At 40.7% G+C, this 13,018-nt stretch overlaps 1 protein-coding gene across 1 annotated transcript in view; it reads left to right on the forward strand.

The window, feature by feature from the left end:
• rundc3b (RUN domain containing 3b) overlaps positions 1-13,018 on the forward strand; it is a 76,757-nt gene that overhangs the window by 50,041 nt on the left and 13,698 nt on the right. The window contains exons 4-7 of the mRNA XM_080210629.1: positions 3,060-3,145; positions 3,481-3,570; positions 6,950-7,030; positions 10,563-10,731. Of these exons, the coding sequence (XP_080066755.1) occupies positions 3,060-3,145; positions 3,481-3,570; positions 6,950-7,030; positions 10,563-10,731 (426 nt within the window). The remainder of the gene's footprint in view (positions 1-3,059; positions 3,146-3,480; positions 3,571-6,949; positions 7,031-10,562; positions 10,732-13,018) is intronic.

Here is a 13,018-nt window from a genome sequence, read left to right on the forward strand (position 1 = left end):
ATGCTATTCAAAAGCTCCAAATATTTTTTCTGAATATACCATGTCTAACCCTGTTAGAATTTTATAAGTTTCTATAAGATCCTGTTTCACTTTTCTAAACTCCAGTGAATATAATCCAACCGACCTGGTCTCTCCTCATTTGACAAACCTGCTGTTCCTGGAATCAGCCTGCTATCCCTCTATATAGCAAGGACGTTCTTCCTCAGATAAGGACACCAGAACTGCACACAATGGCCAATATTTTGTGACCTTGCATGAATGAGGTTCATAAAATCCTGCTCAAAGCCAATAGAGAATTCCCGTTCTGAGAGATTCCAGGGCGGTCTTGGTAGTAAAATTCCAGCAAATATTCCAGGTATGGCCTCGCCAACACCCAATACAGTTGCAGCAAAAACATCGCTAAACATATGCTCCAATCTTCTCACTATGAAGGCCAACATACTATTTGCCGCCTTTATTTCCTGCTGTACCTACATGCTTCCTTTGAGCGACTGATGGACAAGAACGCCAGGGTCTTGTTGAATATCCATCTTTCTCGATTTACACCCATTCAAGTAATAATCTGTCTTTCTAACATTGCTACCAAAGTAGATAACCTCACATTATCCACATTATGCTGTATCTGTTGAGCAGATACCCACATACTCAGACTGTCCAAATCACACTGACACATCTCTGCATCCTTCTTACAACTCACCCTTCCATCCAACTTTGTATCATCTGCAAATTTGCATATAATACATTCAGTTCCCTCTTCCAAATCATTAATATATAATGTGAATGGTTGGGTCCTAGCAGAGATCTCTGCAGGACCCCATTAGTTTCTAACTGCCAATCAGAAAAAGACCCATTTATGCTGACTCTTTGCTTCCTATCTGCTAATCAGTTTTTATCCATATCAAGACACTTACCTGCAATCCCATGTGCTTTAACTTTATATAATAGTCTGTTATGTGAGACCTTTTTGAAGGCCTTCTGAAAGTCTAATTAAACCACATTCACTGGTTCTCCTCAGTCAATTCTACTAACTACACATTCAAAAATTTCCAATAGATTTGTGAAGCATGATTTCCCTTTTGTAAATCCATGCTGGCTTTGCCTGATTACACTCCAGCATTCCAAATGCTGAGTTATGAAATCCTTGATAATAGACTCTTGCTGATGTTAGGCTCTCTGTTCTATAGTTTCCTGTTTTCTCTTTACCTCCCTTTTTGAATAGCAGCCTTACATCAGCTACCTTCCGATTTGAAGGAACTATACCAGAGTCCAAAGAATTTTGGAAAATAACCACCAATGGATCTACTACTTTTGGGCCTCTTCCTGAAGTACTCTGGGATGAAGATTATCAGGATCTGGAGATTTAACCACCTTCAATCCCATCAATTTCCCCCTAACCTACTAATGCTGATTTCCTTTAGCTCCTCACTAAAACAAGTTTCTCTCAGCACTTCTGGCACTTTATTTATGTCTTCTTTGTGAAAACTGAAGCAAAGTACAACTTTAATTCCTCGACCATTTCTTTATTCCCCGTTATGAATTCTTCCATTTCTGACTGTAAGGGGCCCACATTTGTTTTTGTCAATCTTTTTCTCTTTACATAACTATAGAAACTTTTACAATCAGGTTTTATGTCCTCTGCTAGCTTACTTTCATATTCTATTTTTCCCTTCTTAATCAATCTCTTGGTCCTCCTCTGAATTTTAAACTGCTGTCAATCCTGAGACCTATTGCTTTTTCTTGTTAGTTTGTTTGTTTCTTTCTTGAATCTGATACTCTATAATTTCCCTTGTGAGCCGTGGTTTGCCCACAATTGCCTTACCACTCTTGTGCCAAACAGCAGAAACAACTTCTGGTGTTCACCTATTTGTTTTTCAAACGCCTGCCATTTTCTGTCCATTATCTTTCCTTTCAGTAATGTTTCCCAGTCCACCATGGCCAATTCATGCCTCATGAATCCCAAGTCAGGATGGTGTATGGCTTGGAGGGGGATTTGCAGATGGTGGTGGTCCTATACATTACCGCCCTTGGTCCTTCTAGGCAGTAGAGGTTATGGATGTTGAAGGAGCCTTGCTGAGTTTCTGCCGTGCTGCTCTGCATCTATGGTGGAAAGAATGGATGTTGAAAGTGTTTGATAGGGTGCCAGTCAAGCAGGAAGCTTTGTTCTGCAAGGCCTTGAGCTTCTTGAGAGCTGTTGGAGCTACTTGCACCCATCAAGTGAAAAGTATACCATCACGTGTCTGACTTGAGTCTTGTGAGTGGAGGGGAGGCTTTTGAGAGTCAGGAGATGAGTTACTCTCTGCAAGATTTCCAGCCTGTGGCCTGCTCTTGTAGCCAAGTATTTATATGGCTGATCCAGTTCTGTTTCTGGAGGATGTTAATAGTGGGGAATTCAGCAAAGGTAACACAATAGAATGTCGGGGGAGATGGTTGGATCCTCTCTCTCTGAGGACCATCTTTTGCTCACCGCTCTTTAGCAATTGGTTTTAGATTGATATAATTTCATGCTGGCGTGATGAAAGATTGGATGGCCTGATTTGATGAGAGTGGTCAGCTATTTTAATGAGCATTCATGAGATGCAAATCAATGCAAATGGAATTCATGCCAGCGGGAAGACCCACTCGCCATTAATCCGTCATTAGGAGGATTGCAATATGATTTTTTGTGCCAGTGAGTATCTGCCTTTTTGGCTCCCGCTTGGGTCTGCCTGCCATCAAAGCTGCCACGGGTGGGATGGGAAAGTTCTGCCCAAAATCTCTTGCTGACAACTGATGACGTTTGTGTTCAAATGTTTTATAGGTATTTTTCAGTATCTGAGTAGCTACAGGAGGTCATAAAGACTGACATAAGATGTCCCTATTATTTGTATGTTTTATTGCAAACTATAAGAACTGTTGCTCAAGTGGATTGCAAAACATTGGCTCCCTCATGGTAGGTGTGGATGTGTCTTGTCTTGTCACCATACTCAGCTGTCAGTGCAGTGAACAAAGAATGGTGTAGCTGTTTGCTCAATGCATTTTAATTCTGTTATGCTTCTGTTCTGTCTCTTGTAACTTGACAGGGCAGAGCATGGATCCGTGTCGCCCTCATGGAGAAGCGTCTGTCTGAGTATATCTCTACTTCACTGAGGGACATCAAAACAACCAGGTCTTTACCAATTATCCATGTTATGTGACACTTCCAATAAAACAGCAGAAAGTAATGCAGTCGAACTTGGATTGACTTTATAAAATGATTTATTTATTTAAATAAACGTTGTAGCCTCTTGCCACAATACAAAGTTTTTTTTTGTCTCATGAACCAGCAGACTATTGAAAAGACAGTGTCTATTTGTCCAGCGATTTGCTTGGCTGGAGACACAATACTGTTCATTACCCAGCTGATTTAATTTGATGTGTAATGTTAAAATGATTTGAAATGACGCCTTAAAGCCATCTGTGGCTGAGGCTCTGGAAAAACTTTTGTTCAAATTCCTCTTGCAGGAGATATTATGAAGATGGAGCAATTGTACTGGGAGAAGAAGCAAACATGCTTGCTGGCATGCTGCTTGGACTCAATGCTATCGATTTCAGGTAAGTGACCTAATTTTTTTTTCTACAAATCATGCTAGATTAGTGAACGTATTCTGTTAGTACGTAAAAGGCACTGGTGTTATACAGTTTGTATTTCCTGGTTGGATACACCCAGGCTAAATGCATTAGAAAATACATTTTCTGGCTCAGAAAATACACACACCAGCGCACATACGCTCACTGCTCTTTTAAATGCGAATTAAACTTGTATGTTAGCAAATAGTGGGACAATTCATTTTCTGCTAACCATACACGGATTAAAACCTGATGTTTTAAAAGACATTTGGCAATTATCCATGCCCAAAGGTATAGGCCATTGGAGCAATGTGAAATAGATTCTAGTTGCTAGTAATGTCCCTGCCAGGCTGCTGAAGTGCCCGGCTCTGCAGAGCATGGAACATTTCGCATAAATCTTGTTCTGGATCAAAAACTGCATGTGCATGGCCATGTAAAAAAAAATCTTAAAGATACAGGGCAATGAAAAAAAATGAAGCAGGTGAAGGTAATTGGATCTAGGTCACGATCCTGAGGAACTCCTTGGACTGATTGTCCTCCAACGATCATAACTACCTTCCTTTCTAGTAGGTATTGCTCCAAACAGTGAAGAAGTTTCCCCCTACTTCCCATTGCCTTCACTTTTGCCAGCACCCTTTGATGTCATGTGGAGTCAAACGCTGCCTTTTTGTCAAGGCTAGTCACTCTCACTTCCCCTCTTGACATCAGCTCTTTTCTCGATGTTTGGACCAAGGCTGTAATGGGGTCACGTTGGCACGGGAATTTCTCCTTTGCACGTAAATGACAAAATTAACGTGCAGCTCGAAAGGAAATCAGTATGTTATCCTTTTATTGCAAGGGGGCTGGGGCAAACGGTCATAAAGGTCTTTCTGCAATTGTGTAAGATTTATTGAGACCAGGAAACTACAGTTTTGGTCTCTGTGCCTTATCAAGGATATACTTGCCTTGGACTCTTAGGACGAGAGGACTGCACTGTGAAGAGAGATGGAGTACAGTGGCTCTATATTCTCTGCCGATTAGAAGACTCACACCAATGTGAATGGCCAGAATTTTCTGGCCAATATGTTTAAGTCTCTGGCAACTTCCTCCAGTTCTTGAGTCTCTTCTGCACACAAACTAATTCCTTGGTGCAATTCTTGAATAACTCCAACTTTATCTACTGTCTTTCAATGGGAAAATATAGAATCTTTATTCTTTCAGTTCTTCGAAGACCATTCATTTACCTCTCTCTACTCAAATCTAACAACAACTACCACCTTTTATAACTTCACCATATGTCTTCATCTATTGACTTTTTGGCTTCTACTTACCAGACTCCTCCTCCAAAGAAAACATGGAATTCCCTTCTCCTTTTCAGCTCCATGTCACAATATCCAACTGCCTTTGAGTGACTCCATAAATTTTCTCTTCACCACCCTACTCAAGTGTTCTTTCAGATTTTTTTTTTGACAACAGCTATAAAGATACCTTTACAAGTTTGGGACCATGTCCCTTTGTTTTATAAAAATAGATTAATTTGATTAAAAAAAAACACTTTGGAACAACTTGAATGTTTGTGCCCTAACCCTACATATTATGTATTCTTATGAGGTGTCATCTTGGACCCATTGAGGCACTATTATCTCCGAGCATTAGTCCCTTTATAGGAGTTGAGTTACCTTCTAGTGAGGTATTATTGAGCATCTTCTTCCAATCTATTGGCTTTAAATCTTCACTCATAACTTTTGCCTTTAGTGGTTGGTCATGGTCGTAGGTTCATTTGGGTCACAAAGGTGAAACATTTCTGTGCTCACTGGACCCCAGTGAGGGGGAGAAAAACAACTTGCATTTCTGTAGCACCTTTCACAACATTAGATTATCTGCTTATTTTAGAACATTGCCATATTTAAATTAACTGCTGTGGTTGACTATATTGTAATGGTGACTACACTTCAAATTGGTTAATTGGTTTGAAATGCTTTCGGATATTCTTAGGTTGCGTGAGGCACTATACTAATTCAAGTTTTTTTTCCTTAGTAAGTTAAAGTTTATTTATTAGTCACAATTATTTATTAGGCTTATATTTAACATTGCTATGAAGTTACTGTGAAATTCCTCTAGTTGCCACACTCCAATACCTGTTTGGGTCAATGCACCTAACCAGCACGTCTTTCAGACTGTTGGTGGAAACTGGAGCATCTGGAGGAAACCCATGTAGACATGGAGAGAATGTGCAAACTCCACACAGACTGTTACCCAAGTTGGGAATCGAACCAGGGTCCCTGGCACTGTGAGGCAGCAGTGCTAACCACCGTGTTGCCACTTGTAACTTGTACTTGTAACTTGTACTTGTAACTTGTACTTGTAACTTGTACAGTGTATCAATATACAGTTCCCCTCTTGTAAATCTTGGAACTATAGAATTCCTACAGTACAGAGGAGGGCATTCAGCCCGTTGAGTGCATTGACTCATTGGAAGAGCATCTTACCCAGCACTGCCCTCTGCACCACACCCCTCCCCCCCCCTCCAATTCTTATAACCATGGGCATTTACCACAGCTAATAGGCTTAACCTACACACCTTTGAACACTAATGGGAAATCTAGCATGGCCCATCCACCTAACCTACACATCTTTGGAGTGTGGGAGGAAACCGGGGCACTCGGAGGAAACTCATGCAGACATGGGGGAACGTGCAAACTCCACACAGACAGTGACCCGAGGCCGGAATTGAACCTATGTCCCTGATGCTGTGTGGCAGCAGCGCCGATCATCATGCTGCTCTTCTTTCAAGGATCTTTCATGCCAAACATTAGAATTTACTAATCGTCCTGACGAGCGTATGACGTGCAGCTTAACTCTATTTTTATTAAGTGCAAAGCTATATACTAGGCTTATGTGCCACAGGCATTTGAATCCAGATCCTCATGTGAAGGACTTTATTGAAGAGACATACTCACTGCAGTAAGGCTGCTCGCCCTCGAGGCACTTGAGTACCACTTATGAGCTAAAAGTCACCCTGCCAGCAACCACTTTTCTTGCTTGCTACACACAGAATCAAAGAAACCCCACAATGCAGGAGGGGGCCATTCAGTCCATCGAATCTGCACCGACAACAATCTTGCTCAGGTCCTGTACCCCACGTACTTACCCTGCTAATCCTGAATTTCACACTTTGGTCCTTGCACGTCACATACATTTTGTTATCCCCAACTCCTAAATTTTGTATTTGTGTCTTTAATTTGTGATTATCAAGTAAAAGCAAAGGTTTTTTGAAACTGTACCATTATATTGAGCAAAAGAATTGGAATGAAAATTGAAATACAATCTGTGAAGAAACTGGCTTGCCCATGATGAATAAACAGTTTATCATCTTCTCTTTCAGCTTCTGTTTAAAGGGCGAGAGCTTAGATGGCAATTGTCCTGCTGTTATAGACTACACCCCTTATCTGAAGTTCACACAAAGGTAGATTCATCCTAATTTGTGTAACCTTCAATGTGTTTAAATTAAATAAAATCTCAAAGTCTGGCTTCACTAAAATTTTTAACCTCTGCTTATTCGTGTTATAGTGCCATATAAAAGCAAGTTCTTCTCATTTTATGTCTGTTCCCTGAGTAAAAGGTTTCAAAAAGTGAACTAAGAAGGTGTGAATGCTTTGCATTGCAGGACTTAAGCTTTGGGATATAGCTTCTTTTGTGTGAGGTTAAAAGGAAAATTCTTTACTAAACTGTCCTCTGTTTATAGCTGCACTTAAAGGAGCTTCTCATTTTAGTTATTGTGAAAAACAAATTCTTGAACTCAGCTACAAAAACCAAGGTCTCATCAGATACTAGATTACACCCCTCTTTTACTATTGGTTATTGATTCCATTCGCCTGTCACTGCTCTAACTCAGGCTGAATTAAGCTGCTCAAATCCTTTGCTTCTGTTGAAACCCCACACATGTATTAATGTAGCTTCCACCAATGCAGTGTTGTTTGCCTTCATTCCTACCCAAACCACTCCACTACGTAAAGTCCTTAATAGGTTTTGAGCACCTCTAGATTTCAGTATCATCTTTGTTCACTTTCCACATTTTCACAGATTTTCTTGTTCAAAGCTCAACTGCTTGTATTGCTTCCCGCACCAAGTCCTGATTGTCCGTCACCCTTCATCATGTTGACCTACATTTATTTTCTGTCTGCCAAATTATTACATTTATAATCCTCTTCCATCTCCTAAAATAAAACTTTCATGGTCTGAGTGTCTGATTTCCAAATCTAGAATCATAGAATCCCTACGGTGCAGAAGGAGGCCATTCAGCCCATCAAGTCTACACTAACAACGATCCCACTCAGAACCTATCCTCTTAACCTCACTCATTCTCCTGATACTAAGGGGCAATTAGCATGGCCAGTTCACTTAACCTGCACAACTTTGGATTGTGGGAGGAAACCGGAGCACCTGGAGGAAACCACAGGAAGAAAGTGCAAACTCCACACAGACAATCACCCAATGCTGAAATTGAACCCAGATTTCAGGTGCTGTGAGGCAGCAGTGCTAATCAGTGTGCCACCATGCTGCCCCTTTTGCACTCTCTCCCACTTCCTTCACAGCTCTTCTCTTCCTGCACCCTTCCTATCCACCCAACCCCTGCTGTTCTGTTCTTTTCCACTGAATTTGTGCACATCCTATGTCCCACCATGGGTGTCATAGTCTTCAGATGTTTAGCGTTGCTCCCAAGAACTATTTCCCCAAGCCCTTCCAACTTTACACTGCTCTTTCCTCTGAAAGATCGACCGTTATTGAGCAAACTCTTGGTGGTACTCAGTTTTGTCCCATGTGGCTCAGTACGCACTTACCAATATTTGTGAAATGTGTAACTTTTTGTTACAGCAGTGGCAACATTCATAAATGCAAATTTGTGGGAATTTTAACCTATCCAACCTTTAAAGTTGATTTATTTATTAGTCACAAGTAGGCTTACATCAACACTGCACTGAAATTACTGTGAAAATCCCCTAGTCGCCACACTCCGGCACCTGTTCGGGTACACTGAGGGAGAATTTAACGTGGCCAATCCACCTAACCGGCATATCTTTCAGATAGTGAGAGGTCTCACAACACCAGGTTAAAGTCCAAACAGGTTTATTTGGTAGCACGAGCTTTCGGAGCGCTGCTCACAGTCCAATGCCGGCATCTCCATATCATGTCTTTTGGACTGTTGGAGTAAACTGGAGCACCCAGAGGAAACCCATGCAGACACAGGGAGAATGTGCAAACTCTGCACAGTGACCCAAGCTGGAATCAAATCTAGGTCCCTGGAGCTGTAAGGCAGCAACGCTAACCACTGTGCTGCTCCTGCAGTCCTGCTTGGCAGGAATGGTGTGGGTATGCCGGTGTTGGACTGGTGTAAACACAGTAAAAAGTCTGACAACACCAGGTTTTAGTCCAACCGAAATAAATTGGTTGGACTAAAACCTGGTGTTGTCAGACTTTTTACTGTGGCAGGAATGGAGCAGGCCTGCTGCCAACAAAGCTTTGCTGCTTGATGCCCTCGAGTTCCCACCCACCACTCAGGTGAAAGCTTCATTAATACATACTAATCTGTATCCTATAATCATAGAATTATGGTTACAGCACAGCAGGATTGACATTCAGCCTGCCATACCATCTCTGCAAGAGCCGTATATGTAGCCTTACAATTTTTTCCTCTTCAGATGAATAACTTTTGAAAGCAATGATTGAATCTACCTGCACCGCGATCTCGGGCACTGCATTCCGGATCGAAATGACACAATGTATAAAGAAGTTTCGCTTTATGTTGCTGTCAGTGAAATAATGACTTCCAAATAGTTGCTCATGCTTCCCAATTGGAAACACAACATTTTAAAGAACATGTTTTATATTTTGACATTTTTTAAACTCAAAAAAAATTGAATGGATGGCCATTAGATTAATTTTGACATGATTACAGCTTGTTCACAACTACAGTTTATGGTTAGTCTTACTCCTGATGTTAGAGGTAAGTGACCAGAAATTACTTGAGCGTTCATATGAACTCTCCACAAGACCTACTTAGAACCGTTGAGCTGAGAGGTCATTTCCAGAAGATAACAGATAATGAAGTATTGAACATAACCATTCAATAAAATGCTAATCCTGCTGGAGTTTGTCATCTACTCCAACATCCCAACAAATCCAACAGATTATTTTCTGTTTATGCTCTGAAATTTGATGCGCTAGTCATCTGGTTTTATAGGAACATTTCAAGTTCATAGAATCACAAAAACTAATTTGGTCCATTATGCGTGAACTGGTTCTCTGAAGGATTAATTCACCTGGTGCTACTCTTTTTCACATGCGCACACAGGCACTTTTTGGCCTGCCCCCTCTCTGACCCCCCAACCTCATTGTCAGTCACTTCATTCCAGATCCTATCCAATCATCGCAAAAATAAAATTAATCTTCGTAACAGTACTGCTTCGTTTTGCGATTGCCCCATGGTTCTCCATTGTTCCACAAATGGAAACAGTTTTGCGCCATCATCCAGGCCCCTCGTGATTTTGGTTGCCTCTATTAAATCTCCTCTCAATGTTCTCTTCTCCATGGAGAACAGTTCCAACTTCTTTCTATCTCTATGTAACAGAGGTTCTTCATTCTGTGAATTCCCTGCATTCCCTCTAATGCCTTCACACCCTTCCAAAAGTGCAGTGCCCAGAACAGGGCACAATACTCCAGTTGGGTTCAAAACAGTGTTTTCTACAAGTTTTACATAACTTCCTTGGTTTTGTACTCTACATCCCTATTGATAAAGCCCAGGATGCAATTTGCTTTACTAACTGCTCTCTTAACCCATTCTGCCACTTTCAAGGATTTATACAAATATGCATCTAGGGCCCTCTGCAACTGCTTTAGAATTATACTCTTCATTTTATAGTATTAAAATTTAAACTCTTCCAATTTTCTGATAGTTTCAGCTAAATCTAATTCATGAAATCTCAATTTGTTGCCACAAGCTCGGAGAGTATCAGCAGTGATGAGGAGGAGTTGCGAACTCTGGGAAGTAGCGGCAGCGAAGGAAGCACCCCCGAAAACATTGGTCCGCCTTTCATTACCGATGAACACAGTTGGTACAACAAGTGCAAGCGAGTGGAGCAGAAGTTCAGGCTGGCATTGGAACAGAAGGTAATACCTAATTGGAACAGAAGATTTGATTTATTATTGTCAAATGCATTGGTATACAGTAAAATGTATGGTTTCATGCATGCTATACAGACAAAACAATACCGTTCATAGAGTAAATAGGGGAGAAGGAAAGAAGAGGGTACAGAATGTAGAGTTACAGTCATAGCTAGGTGCAGAGAAAGATCAACTTAATGCAAGGTAGGTCCGTTCAAAAGTCTGATGGCAGCAGGGAAAGAAGCTGTTCTTGAATCATGGTACGTGATTTCAGCCTTTGTATCTTTTTCCCAATGGAAGAAGGTGGAAGAGAGTATTTCTGGACTGTGTGGGGTCTTTGATTATGCTGGTTGCTTTTCAGAGGCAGTGGGAAGTGTAGACAGAGTCAGTGGATGGGAGGCTGGTTTGTGTGATGGACTGGGTTATGTTTACAACCCTTTGTGGTTTCTTACAATTCTTGGTCAGAGCAGAAGCTATACTAAGCTGTGTTACATCTGGAAAGGGTGCTTTCTGTGGTGCGTCTGTAAAAATTGGTTAGAATCGCAGTGGATGTGCCAATTTTTCTTAGCCTTGTTGAGATGCGGGCCTGAGCTTTTTATTGATGGGGAGTAGTCACCCTAATTTTGCATTGTCCAGTTTCTGATGTAAACAGTCAAACCTCAGGGAATAAGCACTTTCTCCATTCCTGGTGACACGGATAGAATCAGAAGGCACAGTACAAGCATGTTACTTTCTACCTGAGTAATAATTTATATCTGCCCAAGATCAGTGCTTCAGAAATTATCTTCCAGTAGGAACTATATGTAAGAAAGGCAAGAAATTGATGTTTTGGACACAAGTCTTTTTCAGAACTACAGCCCGAAAGATAAGCAAACATCTTGTGTAGTGGAAGAGTCTTTAGTAAAAAGAAGGAAAAGTGATAACAGATACTCTGATCATCAAGAAGAAATTAAAGACTTGAATGAGCTGCAGATTACTGAATAGAAAAAAAAGCCAACATTCCAGGTTCTGAACTCCAGCTAGAGTTACATTTTGAAAGTGGCTCCACATTGCAAGAGCCCCTCCCCTGAATGATTTGACATCCTCCATGTTTCACCCTTTACTGAAGGAAAAAACTTAGGCATATCAGATATTAGATATAATCCTAAAGTGATGTTTAGATGGGACAAATGTCCAGGTTTCCAAAGCTTCTTTTGAGCAATGGAGAAAGTGATAGGTGTGAACGGCCCAATGTCAGTCTGTTGAAGGAACTGGTCAGTTGACCTTATGTCAGAACCAGAAGAAATTAAAAATGAACAGCATTTAAAATGAACACAACAGAGGGAATGAGGAAGGAGAAAACACACAAGACAGTTAAATGGATGAGGTGATAGAAACATGAGATAATGACAATTGAAATGTATGAAATCAAAGATGGTGGTGGTAAGTTGGTTAGAAATGAAAGTACAAACAACTGTTAAAATGTTCCTTTTTGTTCACCATCAAAAAAATAAGAATTTAAAGGTAAACTTGCGCAGACGATAGCTATACCTTTCTGGCATAAACTGTGGTGGATGACTTTGCTGATCATTGATATAGCTAAGGCTCAAATGATAAGCAATGAATTGTGTTTCTCCATGCCGCATTTTCTTGACAATGTGTTGTTAATTACATTCAAGTCTGTGTACAACCTGTACATTTTCAGGCTTCAAATCTGATATCCTTGAAAAATTGCCAAGTATAATGATCTTGAGCTCCCAATGTGTTGGAACTCTTTCTCTTCTTCCTTGAGAGCTATCTTAGCTGTGCACATACTCATGCTGAGGCAATTCCAGCTGAGATCAGAAACAAACTTCAGGGGATATTGAGGTGACCCTTTTTATATGTTCTTGGTATCTTTTACATATGGTGTTGAAGGTTGAACTGTAGTTAGTAAATAGGCGATATCCTGAAGAGATCCAGCCGCACCTTTCATCAGCCATTTCCTGCACTTGCCACTAATCTAAGCAAATTATTAATCTATAAAGCCATGGTTTTATGGTGATTGGATAAGTCAAATTTGATTTTCAATACTTGGTTTACAGTAATGTTTAATAGTGACTTGGGGATTGCTTTAGTGATTCTGACCATTACTACAATTATGTGTAACTTCCCGTAATCACCATAAATCAGTGACCTTGCTGGTATTCAAAACACAATGCTTCAGTGAAGTTCTCTTCTGCCTTTTTGTGTGCGAGTGTGTGTTCTCTTCCATTAAGATCCTGCCAGCGGTTATGCATATATGTGAACGTATCCATGGTGATATTATTGAAAT

This window comes from Carcharhinus amblyrhynchos, chromosome 2, assembly GCF_965287045.1.
Source record: "Carcharhinus amblyrhynchos chromosome 2, sCarAmb.v2.hapA, whole genome shotgun sequence".
In the NCBI taxonomy this organism is placed as follows: domain Eukaryota; kingdom Metazoa; phylum Chordata; class Chondrichthyes; order Carcharhiniformes; family Carcharhinidae; genus Carcharhinus; species Carcharhinus amblyrhynchos.